The 18,417-nt window shown below is 37.6% G+C and overlaps 2 protein-coding genes across 3 annotated transcripts; both read right to left on the minus strand.

Annotated features, from left to right (window-relative positions):
- Positions 1-324: 324 nt before the first annotated feature.
- On the minus strand, positions 325-868 carry LOC109184597 (probable LRR receptor-like serine/threonine-protein kinase At1g53430). The gene is made up of 2 exons (XM_019334615.1): positions 725-868; positions 325-603 (listed from the first exon to the last, which is right to left on the minus strand). Exons 1-2 carry the CDS (start codon positions 866-868, stop codon positions 325-327), a joined length of 423 nt encoding a protein of 140 aa, XP_019190160.1.
- On the minus strand, positions 569-14,535 carry LOC109184610 (probable leucine-rich repeat receptor-like serine/threonine-protein kinase At3g14840). Of its 2 annotated transcripts, XM_019334630.1 has the most exons (24): positions 14,399-14,535; positions 14,107-14,287; positions 5,505-5,576; positions 5,348-5,416; positions 5,189-5,260; positions 5,015-5,086; positions 4,853-4,924; positions 4,696-4,764; positions 4,544-4,615; positions 4,363-4,437; positions 4,197-4,265; positions 3,942-4,010; positions 3,744-3,809; positions 3,579-3,644; positions 3,454-3,489; positions 3,304-3,338; positions 2,841-3,217; positions 2,558-2,753; positions 2,286-2,420; positions 1,774-1,892; positions 1,413-1,623; positions 1,095-1,332; positions 725-875; positions 569-603 (listed from the first exon to the last, which is right to left on the minus strand). In XM_019334630.1, exons 1-23 carry the CDS (start codon positions 14,508-14,510, stop codon positions 872-874), a joined length of 2,487 nt encoding a protein of 828 aa, XP_019190175.1. In that variant the 5' UTR covers positions 14,511-14,535; the 3' UTR covers positions 569-603; positions 725-871. The 2 variants fall into 2 exon arrangements, with proteins under 2 accessions (XP_019190175.1, XP_019190176.1); XM_019334631.1 differs by lacking the exons at positions 569-603; positions 725-875; positions 1,095-1,332 and having other exon boundaries at positions 1,511-1,623; positions 1,774-1,906.
- Positions 14,536-18,417: the final 3,882 nt, after the last annotated feature.

An 18,417-nucleotide genomic window follows, 5' to 3' on the forward strand; every position in this document is an offset into this window, starting at 1 on the left:
ATGCACAAAATTCATGTTCATAATATACATACACATAAACACGATATAATGATAGTTCACAAAAGACAAACATTTATTTCTTTTACTAACATCTGCCGGTTCCTTGACTATGATAGTTCATGTTCCAGGTGCAATACGATGATAGAACATCTACAGAAAACCTTAATTCATTAATGATAATGGTATATCATTGATAGAACTAGTTTGTATAGTCACTGTAGTTTCTTTATGATTTATACAACTTTATAGTACAATGCAATTTCTTCTACATTTTGGATGCAATATAATATTTCACTATTAATTTGCTTAGGAAGAAAATTCTACTTAGTTGGAAGAAGTACTCGAGTCGACTGGCATTTCATCATAACCGTCCCTCATTACTTCAAAATTGAATTCGTGAAGATCGAAATTATACTCAAGAATATCATCATGGCCTTCAAGCATGCCGACTACTGCAGACATGGATGGCCTTAGGACTGGAGAAGGATTAGTACAAAGCAAAGCCACTTTGATCATTCTGATTGCTTGTTCTTTGTTGAAATCACAACCCAATCTTGGATCTATTAGCTCCATTAGATTTCCTTTTCTTTGAAGAACAAGTGCCTGAAAAGTGTGCATAAATACAACAAAACACAGCAGAGTATAAGAATAAGCCATCCCACTTAGTTTGTAAGGTCTGCAATGTATCTATGTATGAGTTTGGTAGTTTTTATATATATCTCACCCAATCAAGAAGGCAAACGTAGTTCTCATTAGGACGATACTTCATGTTGTTTTTTCCGGCAACAATTTCCAATGCCACAACTCCAAAACTATAGACATCAGCTTTGTCTGTTAAGTAGCCCCACATTGCATATTCAGGAGCCATATATCATCTGTAGAGAAAAAAGTAAAGAACAACAGTTCATTTTCTTGAAAAGTTCAATGCAGAGAAGCGTAGAAAGAAGTTCGGAGATTCAAAATTTTGGCAAATGTGATCAATTCTATCAACCTATGGCAACAAGATGCAATGTTGCAAGCCTAATTGTTCTTTTAAAAACTATATGATGAATTTCGAAATACATAATGGACTAGGAATTGTTATAACATCTTACATTGTCCCCGCAACTCTTGTAATGATGTGTGTATTCCCATCATCGGCAAGTTTAGCTAGGTCAAAGTCAGAAATTTTTGGATTGAGTTCTTTGTCAAGAAGCACATTGGTGGCTTTAATGTCCCTATGAACAATTTTTAATGCTGATTCTTCGTGGAGGAAAGCTAAACCTTTTGCGATGCCAACACAGATTTTTTGTCTGGTAGACCAATCTATTTTCAGTTGCCACTCTTCGGGACCTGTAATTAACCGTAAACTCATAATACCCATGCCTTTGTTTATTGACTAGCAGCCAAAATAATTAAGACTTTGAACTTACCAAAAAGAGCATGAGCAAGGCTGTTGTTTTCCATGTACTCATACACCAACAACAGTTGCCTTCCCTCAACACAACACCCATAAAGTTTCACAAGATTAGGGTGTTGTAAACAAGAAATCATGCCTATTTCATTCAAAAATTCACGGTTTCCTTGTCTTGATATGGATGAGAGTTGTTTCACAGCAATAATTGTACCATCCAATAGTGTACCCTAGTTTTATACAGAAGGGAAAATCCCAAAACATCAACATAAGCATCTATGGATGATAGTAAGCCCAAAAACAAGTGTTGATATATGTAGGGTAACATACGGATCGGAGTACTAAACATATTATGAATATCCACATATATTTCACTATACCTTGTATACGGGCCCAAAACCACCTTCCCCAATCTTATTTGCAGCATCAAAGTTGTTTGTAGCGGCTTTAATTTGTCTTAAGGTAAATAGACCCGTTCGTAGATCAAGACTTTGTAGTTCTGCACCAAAAAAAAGTTTAAGAAATATAATTTATAGTGCATGAAAAAAAAAAAGTTTGTGATGATGCCTCTGCAAGCACATCTTCAACAAGCCCTCCTCCTTCCCCTCCCCAAATGAACTCACAACCACTACCAGGGGTGTGCACTGGGTAATTCCCACCTTGTAACCCTAACTGGCAGAGAATCAAAAGATGGTAAACCAGCCTAGGTTTTCCACAGCTGACCGGCTCAAACCAAGAAAGCCAACAGGCCGCTACGCTAGGAGTCGAACTTGTAATCTTGTGGTTACCAAGTCAACAACATGACAAACTTGGCTGAGGTTGCTCCACGTGTGTGCATATTTGATACTATGTGAAGTGAGTGCACGCACAAATTGTTGCAAAGTCAAAGTACCGTTTTCTTGTGAGGTCTTTTTTCTGATGTAGATTTTCCACCAAGCAAAACAGAGAATTGTGAAAATAAGAAATAAAGAAGAAGCTACTGCAACAGCTATAATTAAAGTCTTTCTCTTGTGAGGAGGCTTGAAATCTGCAGGTAAAAATGGCATGAGATTAAATTAGATTTTAAAAATTTTCTGAAAATGAGATTAAATGAGATGTATGCAGGTTTAAGACTATTAGGGAGGATAAAACATTTTCCCATAGGTAATATATAGGAGAGATTACCAGATTCCACAGAAATGGCAGATATTAAAGGGCCATATGTTCCTCTACTCGGGACCGCTGTTGTTCCTTTCCCAGCATACTCAAAGCGCACCTCTAGAGTTTTATCTTTGACTACTGCTCGAAATTGTTCAACCAAGGCTTTATCGACTCCTTGTGCAACGGTTTCAATATCGAAATCTTTTAATTTCCTTTCACCCTGGAACCAATAAAACCACTATATATAGTCAAATGCACATCATTTAACAGTTGAAGTCCTCACTTTAAACTGTAATTCTTAGTTCACCTGTATATAAACATCGAATACGCGTCTTCCAAGGCTTTGAAACGATCTATTATCTCTCATAACTACCTCTGCAAAGTGAAGTTTCACGGTATAGTTTCCATTCGCTAAACACCGTCCATAATAAGTCAGAGATAAAGGAGACAAGCGAGCTGTCTGGTAGAGTTGAGGGTCATTTCCCTCGATGACAGATTTATTTTTTGCTGTATAGTCGAGCAGTGTTTTATTTCTATCCCAAAAGACCCCTGTACTACTCGTTACCCAGTTCTCTCTAGTGGGAACAAATTTCGTGAAGCCAGTGGAATCTTCATCTGCGTCATATGTAGTGTCACCAATCAAAACATCGCCTCCGCCACAATTGATGTGAATTGAATACCAATCTGCAGAAAAATGAACTAGACATTAGTCATACAATGATATATTTATACAGAAAACGGCTAACACTTTGAGGATCGGATGTGCTTACCCTTCGAACATTGCAGAAAACACTTTGCAGCATCTCTATACAAAGCCAAAAGGGAGCTCAAGTAAAAATAAATAAAATCTTTGGGGACTAAATTATGTTATCAATATATATATGTACATATATGCTTTGTCAAAAGATGTTAAAACTTACGAACTTTCTCCTGCCTTATAGCTTTTGAACAAATTTCTGATAGTACAATGAGAAAGTCAGCTAAAATGATCCATGTTTGAAGGAGCATTTGAAAGAGTAGAGGTATAAAAGGGACAGAATCTTACAGGGTTTCCCGACAATTTGTTGGCACTGAGTTTTCATCAAAATTATTGTAGGAAAGATCGATGTCACTGTACACCAACTTCTAAATCCATTAGTGCTTTTTATGACAAAGAATAGTTGAAAACTCAGATATAAACAACTCATCTAATGTATAAGACTGAACTTACTGTCTGGAATCTTGACTTAGAATCCACTGAGGAATCGGTCCACTAAGTGAGTTATTTGTAAGATACCTAGAACAAACAAAAACCAAATGCAAGTATAAGAAACATATATAACTAGAATGTTGTTTAGATGTCTATTAGAACAATATGACCAAATAGATTATACGTAATCGTTAACATCAAAAGTAATTGTTTACTCACATGAATTGCACTTTAGCAAGATCTTGAAGACCATCAATCCCTCCTTCTAGATTATTGAAACTCAAATCTCTGCGAATTCAATATATATCACAACAAAATAGTCAAGCATTATATTTCTGAAAATGCCGAGTGTTTTCATGTTGTGTAAGTATCAAGTTTAATATATTTTCAGCTTATACTTCAGCTTTCTCTTAGGCGATACGAAATTTACACACAAGAGAAGTATCAAACGAAGAATCAAGTTTCAGAAATTACAGATATTGCAAGCCTGTCATATAAGCTATGTTAGGTATCGTCCCAGAAATATTACAACTCCTCAACATCCTGCACCCAAAAATTATTTTTTGCATAAATAACTTCGACTCATAGTGGAAATACGAAACTTGAGTTTATATTTTTGGAACGAGAATGTGTTACTCACAACTTTATCATGCCTGGCATGTTTATTAATGTAGGAAATCGGGAGCCTCCGCCTCCATTTAGGTCACTGATTCTACTGCAGATTCATGTTGTTGACAATTAAACTTCATTTGGTGATATTATCCATAGGCCATAGCAAATTATGCTATCATCGAAATCGTCAAAGGAAAATCTTAACTCACAGTTCTATCAAACTTGCGAGTACAGAAATACTTTCGGGTATGGGCCCCTCAAAACCACTCGCTTGAAGCTCTCTGCAAATCGTGTTTGTCAATTAAAAAAAATTGTTGCATCTAAACATTCCAATTTTGAAGTGTTACATTTGGATGCTTACAATTTTTGAAGGTTTTTCCAACTCTGAAAGCTAGGCAGTTTCCCAGTGAAGTTATTACTACTGAGTCTACTGCATTGGTTTTCCGGGGACACATCACAAGATCAACATAAATTATAGAAGAAAACAAATAAATTAAGAATATGAATGATGCACTTACAGCTCTGTCAAATTTGTGAGAGCGTAAAGTTCTTTTGGCAATTCACCTGTGAGATTATTAGCACTCAGAATGCTACAGAGAGCAAAAATAGAGAAACGTCCGTAAAACAAGTGATAACGAAAATTTCATATTTAGCTAGTGATCGAAGGGAAGGATTCTTACAGATTCTGTAAGTTTGAAAGTTTCCCAAGCTCGGGTGGAACAGTTCCATTGAACATATTGTTCTCCAAGCTTCTGAAAATTCATTCGTTGTTACAACAAAAACTAAACATTTAATTCCTCAAAAAATGTTAAACATATGTAAGTAGCTAGAGAAAGAGGAGCAAGGGAACATACAAATATACAAGAGACGTTATATTTCCCAAGTATGTTGGAATTGGCCCAGACAATCGATTCACAGTAAGAGTTCTGCAAATTTTCACTTCTTTACAATGGACAAGCAGATGGCTTACACTTGTATATATAGCTTAGGTTATAATACACAGCATAACTTACAGATTTTCAAATTTGGCAGAAGCCCATTCAGGGGGAATTGTACCACTCAAGTAGTTGCGGGTGAAATCGCTGCAAAAAAATAATACTATTAATCAAGCCAAGAATATGAATAAGCAGAACAGATAATTGCATAAATGTAGAAAGTGTAGGTTGGTACATTATCTTGAGAAAGGGTAAGTTCACCAAGGCAGGAGGAAGAACACCTTGCAGATCCTGTCCCTTCAAAATTCTGCTTACACAAGCAGTATAGACTATTAGGATGATGTGTCCTAGTAACCTTTATACTTTGTTAATATGCTATTAATCTAAGACTTTACTATTATCATATTGAAGTCAACCATTTCTAGTAGAATCACTTTAATACCAAAAGAATTGTACTATTGAAATATATATGTAACTTTGTTTTCCTTTTCCCGATACGAAAAAAAGCCATTGGGCATTGGCCTAGTAGGTGAGAAATTTTATGACTTGCTTCCAAATGTAGATGGGGGGTTCGATCCCAAATTGGCTCAAAGCCTTATTTAAGACTTGCTTTTAACAGTAGATAGGGGTTTTGATCCTTATTTGGCTTGAATTACCCCTCATGAGCCTGGAGTTGGTTTATGGGGTCAATGATAGATATAGTCTGGCAAAGTCAAAAAAACATTTATTATCAAAATAAATAAATAATCTGACCCTCATCCTACCCTTCCCCCTTCAATTCCCCCATCTCCCATCCCAGCCAATTGATGAGGACGGTTTTCAAGCATCCATCAAGTATCAAATCACAGTATAGAGTTTAGATATCGTTCCACTGGAGATGGCTCTTGTAATGTTAGGAATTGATGCAAAGTGAAGCTAAACACAAGCTAGAACTATTCGTTTAGAAGCTAGACCTATTGGTAAGGAGTTGGTTTGATGTGATTAGGCTAATAACAAATAAGACAAGTAAAACAAAGGACCGGGACTTGGTTGATTCAAGCTAAGATGCCAAATATTGTACTCAAGATTAGGGAATTAAACAAGGCATAGGGTAAGTGAGATGCACAAAAGTGTCCAAATACCACTCTCGTAGCTATTTGGACTTGCAACCTAACCTTAAACTCCACTCTCGTGGCAATTCAACCCAAGGTTGCCCAGGCAAGAACACAAGGCATAAATTCTCCTTAATACCCGAAATACTCTCGTATTGGACATTAAGTGTGTGAATGTGTGGCTAGTGTACAAGCTCTACTCTCGTAGCAACAAACACACTCCAAATCAAGCATATAATTGGGATCCAGCAATCATACACAAATTTCTCAACAAACCCATTTCACACAACAACCCTAGATCACCCAAATAATCCCCTTTATGCAATACAACTCAAATAGGCATCAATAGCAAGAAATCAAACCAAATCCTAGTCCCAAAACACTTAGCTACTCATAATCTAACAATAGATACACAATATTGAAAGAGAAATTGAAAGCATAGATGAAAAGTAAAGAGAAGAGATGAATAAGAAAACTTCTCTATTGAAGCCTTGAAATCCAAGAGTTGCAATGTTCTTGAGCTTGAAAATGGAAAGGAACCACAAATCTACACTAATCTAAGCTATTCTAAACTAACCCTAACTAGAGAAATGAAAGGAAAATGAAAGATGTAATGAAAGATATGTTTTGGGGTGGAAAAATCCCCTTAAAAGGGTAAAAAACGAGCTGCAAAAAGTTGCAGAGGGCTGGCCACGGGTGTGGCCACGGGCGTGGCTTCACCCGTGGCCAGAAATGCAGGGCACACTGCCCAGTGGCCACGGGTGTGGCCATGGCCGTGGCCAGACCCGTGGCCACAGGCAGTGTACACTGCCTGAGCACTAAGGTCGTCTTCTAGGCCAGTTTTTACCCTCAAAACCTTTGAATTAGTATTTGTTGTCTTCATCAAAGTTGTAGCTCTTCAAGTTAGCTTTCCAATGATATAAAATTCACTTGATATGGACATTCCTACGCAGAGATATGATCAAAATACCGAGCAGTGGACGATTTGTGCGGGAATTTCAACTTCTTGCTCTTTTGCTCCACTTTTGCCTTTGGATGTCCAAATGACCAAGACCAATAAACACACCATAATTTGGCTCTCTAAAAGGTGTTTCTCCATCTTCATAGATGTTGGTCCCGATAGAATGAGATGAGAGTCTAGAGGGGGGGGGGGGGGGGGGGGGTGAATAGACTCTTTTCGTTAGAAGCCCTAAACGTCACCTTTCGGTGTCTTGGCGCAGCGGATAAGATAAATTCGTTTTAAAATACTTTGCACGAGTTTACGTAATTAGACAAACTTTCGGTAATGATAATGAAGAAATGATATGAGAGCAAAATAAAAAGCGTAAGTAAGGGGTTAAGGAGGACACGAGATTTTATAGTGGTTCGGCCAATGTTGCCTACTCCACTCTTCTTCCACAACTGTTGGAAGGATTGCACTATCACTCTTAGTACAATTACACAAAGACTTCCTTGATCACTAAGCCGGACAGCCTTCGTAGGTTTTTCAACTCCTCGAGTTTACTCCGCCTCTATCAACTTCTTCTCCTGAGTTGAGGTTGGTAGAAAATGATTTCTTGAATTCTCCAACAAAGAGATCTTGACTCTGAGATATGATAGCTTCAAACTGATGTCAAGACTTCCTTGAGGTGTAGGACAAGTGATTCTCCAAGTAACTTAACACCTCAAAGACTGGTTCACAAAAGCTTTTTGTAAATCGTAGACGTTTCAAGAGCTTTTGTAAGTGAGTAAGTCGAGTGATAATGAACCAGCACCTTCTTAGTTGATGAAGGTGAGTTTATATAGGTGATGAAAATCCATCCGTTGGAGGGAGATGAAATTTTTCGAACCTTTTAACCATTGGACAAGGACCGGGGAGCTTCATGCATTAAATGCTTCATTAATGAGGTTGTACCATGTAGCCGTTGAAGGTATGGAAAGCATTAGGGTTTTGTCCTTTAGCTCCAAGAGATAGTACATCTTCATTTAATGCTTCTTGAAAAGTGAGTCCCATAAAATGAAGTCCTTATTGTCCTAGGATGTTGTCAAATCAGACAGGTGAAACATTCTTCTCGTTGTTGAAGAGAGGTAATGTTTAATGAAGATCGTCTTTTACAAACACTGTCCTTTCGTGTTTGTTGACAACTCCTGCTTGACTCTCGTTGTTGTTCTTCATGTCTCGTGTCTTCTTTCGCCTTGGAGATCCTAACATCTAGTCATAACTCATTTTCGTGTGTTTGTCTAGCTTAACACGAATCACAAAAGAGTTATGGCAACTCTCGTCTAGGACGAAAGTAGCGAAACAAAAACATCTAATGGTTAGGGGTCTACTTTTCTACATTACATTGGTATCATCAAAATCCTAATACAATGTTCCTAACAATAGCTTCTCATTGACTCGCATTGGCTCTACAAGCATCCAAAATGCCCAAAAAATCACTCAATTCATCTAAATCATCAAGAATTACACATAAACACACAAATGAATCAAATGAGGATACTTTGGGCAAAAATATAACAAATAACAAGGAAAATAAGCTTAAATGCAAGGTGAAATTATAATCTTTTAGACTCTTATTAACTCCCCCACACTTAAACCTTTGCTTGTCCTCAAGCAAAAACAAGGACTAAACCACCAATATAGCACTGAAGTTGATCATACTCCCACTTTGCACAACTTAACAAACCACAATCCAACTCGACACAACACAACTTGTTTCAAGAATCATCTTAGCATTCCACACAAGTTCCATTCTCAAGCCAATAACCAAGCACCAAAATTATTATAGAACGTGAGGATCAAGTGTGCACAAATACTAAGTTGAGATTATGCAAAACTTGGCTTTGAATGAGATTCCATAGGCTTGCCCTTCATACTCCCACTAGTTCAACTCTAAGATTGCATGCTAAGATCAAGTAGGACTTTTATTAGGCTTGTAATGAGGCTAAGGGTGAATGGTTGACAAAGAAGGGGTAAGGAAATCAAATAAAAGAGAGAACTTCGCACTTATTCACAATTGAGATAGGAAGAGATATGACATCAAAGAACTAAGGAGCAACTAACAACTAAACACAAAGCAATACTCTAAAATAGTGGAGGTTGAGAACAATTTTCAAAGCAAACTATCCAACTTTTATTGAACTTCTTCTTTTTCATTTCTTCATCTCTTTTCAACATTTTCATGAGTTTTTTTTTCTTTCAATTTTCTCATCTTTTTTTTTTTTTCAAAATCAACAAAGAAACTTTTTCAATAAATCAAGACCACCACACTTAGATAACAATATAGAGAGTGTTGCTAACAAAACAAGCTCCAAAAAGAAAAAGAATCACTTCCAACAAAAAGAACAAGTGCACTATTCTCTCAAGGGTGGAGGGAAACATTTTGGCTAAGGTTTAAGGGTTAAATGACAAGGGTCTACACAAGAAGAACAAACACAAAGGGGATTAAGTGCTTAGCACTTATAGAACAAACACAAAAGGCTCAACGGGGACAACTAGGGGTAAACAAATATGTACAAGGGTAGATTTAAAGGCTTGGGCTAAACAAAAATGGCCTAAATCATTTCAAAACATGCAAATCTTAGATTTCACTTGAAGAGTAATGAGGCAAGTTCTAGCAAAACAACCATTACCGGAATCTCACATAAGCCTTCACTAGCAATGCACAACACACAAGATCAAGAATTTATTCAATTATTAAGTGGTTAACAAGACCATTAGCAAGAGAATAGATCAATCATGTGTTACACCTTGACTCATCAATCACAAGTTGCATTGTAACAAGTTCCACCAAGCAAACCACAAACCAACAAAGGGGAGTAATCACAAATTCAAGTATATAAAGGCAATTTATTCAACACAAAGCACAATGAGTCATCCAAGCAAGGTTTCAAAAAGTTCAATTTTTTTTTTAGAAAACACCCAAATTATCCCCTCCCCCACACTTAAAGGCTACATCGATAAAGCACGAGGGGAGAAAAATGGTGGCACAATAAGCATAAGGAGCACAATCTCTACTATCTACATTAAGTAAAGCACTAAACACATTTAAAGAAAGTAAAGAAGGTAGATGAGACTCCCTTAATGAATCTTCTTGTGCCAAAGAATCATCATGAAACCTTCTTGGAATTGAGCATACTCCTTAGTGTCACTCCTAGAGTCAAGGGAATATACACATGAAAGCATAAGTGAAAGCATAATAAATCAAAATTCAAAATATAAAGAAAAAATAAGATAAAATGCAATAAAGTGAAAGATAACATGGGGTGCCTCCCATGAAGCGCTAAGTTTAACGTCGCTAGCTCGACTCAACCTCTCAAGTGTTCAACCATCAATGGATTGAAGGAGAAAAATTCCCATCTTTCTATCAACCTTTTCTTCTAGGTATTTCTTCAAGTGGTGGCCATCAATAAATTCCATTAAGCTCATCTTCACCACTTGAAAGTTTAAGACACTAAGCTCATCCAAATCAAACTCCAAGAATATCTCTTCCTCAAATCCATTTTTTATCCATAAATCAAATGAGGTCTTCTTCCTAAAGATTGGGTCTTGATAATACTCAAGAGCTTGATCATTTTCTTGGTCTTCACTTCTTTTCTCTTCTTGACTTTCCTTTTCATTTGCAAATAAAGAGAGTCTTGGATCTTTCTCATGCACCAATAAGAAGTGGGAATCCTTCGATTCAAATATAGGCCAATGCGGGCCTCCACTTTCAAGAACATCAACTCCTCCCGGTTCCCACACTCTTCTAAAGTCTTCACTAATGAGAGTATCATTCATTGGAGAGCATTCATCAAATTCACCGTGCATGTTATCAACTTCACTCTCATTAACTTCTTCTTCAAATGGGGTGCTTTGCAAAAATTCCTTGCCACCATCATCTTGAATCTCAATTTGAGTCTCAATCTTGTCTTCTTTCTCATTCAAATGGTTGGATTCAAGACACTCTTCAAGCACTTCATTTTCAAGATTTTCCCTTACATTCAAATCTCCATCAACCTCATTCCATTCATTAGATAAGGGAAACTCTTGTTGAACCTCTTCGTTGGACAATGAATCTTGAATCGGCTCTTGAGTTGCCCAACTTTGTACTTGAGCCATCATGTTTTCCGATTGAGTTTGTAACTCATCCACTCGTGAAGACGTTTCCATTATCAAACTCATCAATTTGGACATCATCTCGGGCTCTTGATCAAGGGATTGAAATCCTTGTTGAGGCTCTTGGTAAGAGGGCTCTTGAAATTGGCACAAATGTTAGTAGTTAGGAGCCAATATATAGCAACTTTCGGCATCATGTGCTCCTCCACAAATGGTACACCATAAAGGTTGTGGCATTGTAAATGATGGTGTGCCTCCTTGAAAAGGTTCTCGACTCATGTAGGCAAGATTGAGATGTGGTTCTTGTTGTTCAATTCCTCCATATGTTTGGCTCATATTCCAATTCAATTCATATCCATGGGGAGAAATTTGGAATGGTGGTAAGGATCCTTGAAACTCATACCCATACATATTTGAGCAATTAGCACTTGAGCACATAAGGCAAATAAAAAGAAAATAAAAACATAGAAAAAATGGTCTAGTCTCCTAGAATAGTCATTCATCAAAGTTAACTACCACAAAACAATCAAAACCAAGCCATCCCCGGCAACGGCGCCAAATTTGATGAGGACGGTTTTCACGCATCCATCAAGTATCAAATCACAGTATAGAGTTTAGATATCGTTCCACTGGAGATGGCTCTTGTAATGTTAGGAATTGATGCAAAGTGAAGCTAAACACAAGCTAGAACTATTCGTTTAGAAGCTAGACCTATTGGTAAGGAGTTGGTTTGATGTGATTAGGCTAATAACAAATAAGACAAGTAAAACAAAGGACCGGGACTTGGTTGATTCAAGCTAAGATGCCAAATATTGTACTCAAGATTAGGGAATTAAACAAGGCATAGGGTAAGTGAGATGCACAAAAGTGTCCAAATACCACTCTCGTAGCTATTTGGACTTGCAACCTAACCTTAAACTCCACTCTCGTGGCAATTCAACCCAAGGTTGCCCAGGCAAGAACACAAGGCATAAATTCTCCTTAATACCCGAAATACTCTCGTATTGGGCATTAAGTGTGTGAATGTGTGGCTAGTGTACAAGCTCTACTCTCGTAGCAACAAACACACTCCAAATCAAGCATATAATTGGGATCCAACAATCATACACAAATTTCTCAACAAACCCATTTCACACAACAACCCTAGATCACCCAAATAATCCCCTTTATGCAATACAACTCAAATAGGCATCAATAGCAAGAAATCAAACCAAATCCTAGTCCCAAAACACTTAGCTACTCATAATCTAACAATAGATACACAATATTGAAAGAGAAATTGAAAGCATAGATGAAAAGTAAAGAGAAGAGATGAATAAGAAAACTTCTCTATTGAAGCCTTGAAATCCAAGAGTTGCAATGTTCTTGAGCTTGAAAATGGAAAGGAACCACAAATCTACACTAATCTAAGCTATTCTAAACTAACCCTAACTAGAGAAATGAAAGGGAAATGAAAGATGTAATGAAAGATATGTTTTGGGGTGGAAAAATCCCCTTAAAAGGGTAAAAAACGAGCTGCAAAAAGTTGCAGAGGGCTGGCCACGGGCGTGGCTTCACCCGTGGCCAGAAATGCAGGGCACACTGCCCAGTGGCCACGGGTGTGGCCACGGCCGTGGCCAGACCCGTGGCCACAGGCAGTGTACACTGCCTGAGCACTAAGGTCGTCTTCTAGGCCAGTTTTCACCCTCAAAACCTTTGAATTAGTATTTGTTGTCTTCATCAAAGTTGTAGCTCTTCAAGTTAGCTTTCCAATGATATAAAATTCACTTGATATGGACATTCCTATGCAGAGATATGATCAAAAAACCGAGCAGTGGACGATTTGTGCGGGAATTTCAACTTCTTGCTCTTTTGCTCCACTTTTGCCTTTGTTTGTCCAAATGACCAAGACCAATAAACACACCATAATTTGGCTCTCTAAAAGGTGTTTCTCCATCTTCATAGCTTCTCATTGACTCCCATTGGCTCTACAAGCATCCAAAATGCCCCAAAAATCACTCAATTCATCTAAATCATCAAGAATTACACATAAACACACAAATGAATCAAATGAGGACACTTTGGGCAAAAATATAACAAATAACAAGGAAAATAAGCTTAAATGCAAGGTGAAATTATAATCTTTTAGACTCTTATTACCAACCTAAACTAAACTAAACATCAGACTTACTACAATGTATAATATATACACTAACATAATACAAGTTTAGTTTAGTTTGACTATAGGCCCTGTATAATTAGCTTATTAGCTAATTTTGGCCTATTTTACCAATATTAGTTGTTTGACTTGTTAAACAATCAATAAGAGTGTTTGATTAATTAGCATTTCGTAATAACTTATTGCTCCAAAATGCTAAAATTCAAAAAACTGGTCAAAGTAATTTTTTCCATCAACTGTTTGAGAAAGTCATTTTGCCAAACACTTTCAACTAATTTACCAAACACTTTAATGCTATCAACTAGTCAAACTGACTAACCCAATCAGCTAATAGCTATATATCAAACACCCCCTAAGTTTCTTAACCTGACCATCCAGGGGGCAAAGCATACCAACAACAGGATCAAAATCATTGCAACAAAAATGGGATCCGAGAAAGAAGAAATTAAATGAGAAATTGAAGAAAAGAGTAATATAATGAGAGTATTGGGTAGAAGGAAAAATAGCTTACATGCTTTGGACATGGCAAATACCAGCAGGGAAACTACAATTGCAAGTGAGAGTATTAGTGTACAGAGGCATATCCTCCCTATCTGGTGTCAACCAGTTAGAGTTGTTTTTGTCACAAGGATTTAGTCTAAAATCCCAGTCCTTCTTCCCCAGTTGATCACCTATTTCCTTCAGTGCATTTACTTCATTCCATATATATACATTAATTCAACAAAATCTAGCTGTTAATACATATGTAATTCATAATCACCAAGCTAGAAAACAACACAGATCAGAGCTGAGGGGCGGCTCACATTCATCTGGGGGAAGATGCCCACTTTGTGCTTCAACAAATAATGGATTGAAGAAGAAGAAGAAGAAGAAGAGTATAATTGGTATGAGGATTATGAAGATGGCGGCTGACATGGTTGAACTCTGGGGAAGATCTGCTGCACTGTTTTTCTAACATTGAATTGTCAAATATATATGTGTCATTTTATATATTTATACACAGAAGAGAACGATTAACAAGACTTGACTGTCGAGGTTGGAACCTTGATTTCTTCTCCCAAATACTGTCTACTAAACTAGTGAGTTAAACCCGTGCATGAAATTCTCATCAATTCTTGAATGATGAATAGAATGTTTTGAATTTAAATTGACTACGTAATATGAAAAACAATTGGCGTTTACTTTTCAATGTTCAAAATACTTGTACTATCTCTGTGTGATAATAATAAATTAAAGCAAATTTACTGTTGAAAACTTTTATGTTTTAGAAATATTTTATGCATGTAATTCAGTAATTATTGCTTTAAATCATCTTTTCTTTTTTTTTTTTTGAAACCAAAGTAAAAGATATCATTAAAGCAGAAGGCTTGAAATACACGCAGGGGTACAACAGACCAAGACTCCGAGTCAGTCGATGAATCAGTTGCCCGTGCAAGGACATGAGCCACTTGATTCGTTGATCTCTTGACATGGCGAACAACAACGTTCCCAATGTCCCTAGCAATCAATAGACATTGCTTCACAGCTAAATCTACGTACGAAAAACCCAAATTACAAGAATTAAAAGCATTACAAAAGACTAAACAATCAGATTCTGTAAGTGTAAAATATTGCATGTTTAAACCTCTGTTTTATTGGCTTAGATTAGTTGTCAAAATAGTCCTGGATTAGTCACGGCGTCTGGAGCAGTTGACTGGATCAGCGCACGGAAGTATTCCAGGAGATATAAAGCTTATTCAAAAGTACTTATTCAAGACCCTATAAATAGGGAGATCTACATCTAATGGAGCAGCCGAATTCTAGGAATGGAAGAGTGCATGTTTTGAGGATCAAAACAGCTTTTACAACCTATATAATGCTACCTTAATTAGCATTCAAATTGCGCACTCTTTCACAATGTCTTAAGCTGAAAATCTTGGTGCATCTATACCAAATATAATCTGTATTGTTGTGTGTGAAGAAGATCTTGCAATCAGATCATGAAGAAATGAAGAACGCCTGCACATCGGATCCACTAGAGTAGGTTCTGGAGTAGTTATAGGTTATACTGTAGAGTGTAATTAACTATCCTCTTGTACTCCATTTTTCATCATAGTGGATTTGGGTTGATGTGAGTGGCCCCGCAGACGTAGGAGTGAGGCTCCGAACTGCGTGAACATATCCTGGTGCATGCTTTCTTTTACTGCTATTTATTTCATGTTCTTTATTATATCTGGAATATGTTGTCTTCTAGTCCAGCTTTATAATTGAAATAAAGTAAAGGTTTTAAAGGTTATATCTTGCATTCAAGACTCACGTGCTTTTTCAATTGGTATCAGAGCTCGGGGACTTAAATTACTAGTCTAACCGATCTGGCTATCACGTGTTTTTTGAACTCAAGATCTCAGCATCTGTCTCTTATTTTGTTTATCTGGTTTACTTGTTGCTCACTGTGCATTGAGTCTTACAGAATGGAACGACATAGAGCACCTCCTGAGCTAACAGGTGACAACTATGCGTACTGGAAGGCCCGCACCAAAATGCATCTACGAGCTCAAGGGGAGAAGCCATCATTCGCCAGGTCTTTGAGTGCCCGTCGTACCACGTGGTTGGTGCACTAGAGGGTCTGGAGGGCTGTTCTCACTGGTTGGTCTCATCCCACCAAAGATGGAGACAATACAGGAGATCCTCCAGTCCTCAAACCAGAAGCGGAATGGACAGAGACTGAGATGACTACCGCAAGCTTCAATCATAAAGCGTTAGATACTATATTTTCTTTAATGCATGAGAGTCAATTTACCATTGTTGCAGGATGTGATTCGGCCAAAGACGCTTGGGATGCCCTAGAAACTACCTATGAAGGAACTGCATCAGTTAAACAATCCAAACTCCAAATGGTTCAAACCGACTTTGAAGATCTAAAGATGAAAGATGATGAAACCATAGTGGATTTTCATGCTCGGGTACAAGAACTAGCCAATAGGGCAAGCATTTTAGGCGAACCAATCACTCAAGAACGACTCGTCAAAAAGATTCTTCGCTCACTCCCTCCAAGGTTTCGAATGAAAGTTACAGCCATTCAGGAGCACGATGGATGGGAAAAGAAAACGGTACAACAATTGATGGGAAGCCTACAAACTTATGAGATGGAAATCTTAGGCGGACCTGAAACAAAAGGAAAAACCGTAGCATTCACTGTAGAAGACGCTGGAGCTGTTTCTGATCCAGATGAGGTAAGTGATGATCCAGTAGTCTTTTTAACTAAAGGTTTTTCTAAATTGTTGCAACAGGTAAAACAAAGACAAACTGGAAAGCTTGTCAAGTTTCAAGGCAAAAAAGGATCAGGATCAAGTGCAAATCGAAACAATCAAAGATCAAATTCATCCAGCCAACGACCAGGTGCTTCTCGGAACTCTCAATCTAAAGACAAAACCGGAGGCAAAGGGATCAAGTGTTATGAATGTGAAGGGTATGGCCATGTGCAGGCTGAATGTCCAACCTATTTGAGAAGGAAGAAGTCAATGAAAGTTGCCCTTACCTGGAGTGATGATGATGAACCAGAAACTTATCCAGGTTCTGATCCAGATGAGATCTCAGGAAACTTTGTTGCCTTTACAGCTCTTACAACTACCGTATCTGCTTCTACAACTGGCGAAGAATCAGAAATTGAAGAGTATGTGTCATCAGAAGACCAAGACTTACCTGCACCTTCATTTGAAGTAGAATATAAAAAATTGTATGCAAAATGGGAAATTCTTGTAAAAGTCAATAGGTCTCTGTCTAGTCAGGTTAGCATTCTAGAAAATGCCAAAAAAGTGTATCTATCTAAAATATCTGACAGGGACAACATCATTGAAGACAGTCACAAGAAAGAAGAAAATCTCAAACATGAGCTAGAAGATCTCAAAAAGGAGCTGGAGCAACTCAAACGCAAGATAAAAATGATGGACAACACATCCACCTTAGACCAAATTTTAGATTCTGGTCGAAAGACGTCTACAAAATATGGGTTAGGCTACTCTGGAGGAAAGGACAAAGCCACTACAATTTTCGTCAAAGCCTCAGGTTCTGACTCAGTCTCTGGAGCAGTTCAAGATCGTCCAGAAACTAGTACAGCTCGGCGTCAAATTAACTTTGCTCCAAGGAAAACATCAATCAAGGTTAGAGTGTATAATCCTATATGTCATTACTGCAGGGTACGCGGACATACAAAACCGGAGTGCTTCTACTTCTACAAAGACCAACGTTGTGAGAAATTCACAAACAAATCTATCACCCCGTTTGTCAAGCAAATTTGGGTGAAGAAAAGTGACTTTGTATGTCATGTCTCTTTCCACTCTACGAGTACTAACAGAAAAGAGAGATGGTATTTTGACAGTGGATGCTCGCGGCATATGACGGGTGATGCTAAATACCTAAACAACATAAAGGGAAGTACAGGAGAAGTAACTTTTGGCGACGGTGTTAAGGGAAAGATCACTGGAATTGGCACTCTAAATATCACAGGTCTACCCAAACTCCAACAAGTTCTATTGGTGGAAGGTCTGCATGCAAATCTGATTAGTATCAGCCAATTATGTGATCAAGAGTGGAAAGTCTGCTTTACAAAAGGCAGCTGCAACGTTACAGACTACAAAAAGAACTGTGTCATGGAAGGTAAACGCTCTTCTGATAATTGTTATATACTTACTAACGATTCTTATTGTTATAGGTCTAGCATAAAAGAATCAAAACTGTGACATCAAAAGTTAGGTCACTTGAATTATCGCTCTCTTGAAAAATTGATAAAGATTGAGGGTGTTCGGGGTCTACCGAGTATCAAAGTAGAAAAATCTGGAGTATG

The sequence above is a fragment of the Ipomoea nil genome, unplaced genomic scaffold (assembly GCF_001879475.1).
Source record: "Ipomoea nil cultivar Tokyo-kokei standard unplaced genomic scaffold, Asagao_1.1 scaffold1266, whole genome shotgun sequence".
NCBI lineage: Eukaryota > Viridiplantae > Streptophyta > Magnoliopsida > Solanales > Convolvulaceae > Ipomoea > Ipomoea nil.

Bases quoted from the DNA above. Each gene is read 5' to 3' on its own strand.
- LOC109184597 (XM_019334615.1), bottom strand. From the start codon at position 868: ATGGCTCCTGAATATGCAATGTGGGGCTACTTAACAGACAAAGCTGAT. The intron at 604-724 runs GTGAGATATATA...CACACTTTTCAG, and splicing joins ACGTTTGCCTTCTTGATTGG to GCACTTGTTCTTCAAAGAAA.
- LOC109184610 (XM_019334630.1), bottom strand. From the start codon at position 14,510: ATGTCAGCCGCCATCTTCATAATCCTCATACCAATTATACTCTTCTTC. The intron at 5,577-14,106 runs GTAAGCTATTTT...TTGTGTAAGCAG, and splicing joins ATTTGCCATGTCCAAAGCAT to AATTTTGAAGGGACAGGATC. The intron at 4,616-4,695 runs GTAAGCATCCAA...CACGATTTGCAG, and splicing joins TGGAAAAACCTTCAAAAATT to AGAGCTTCAAGCGAGTGGTT.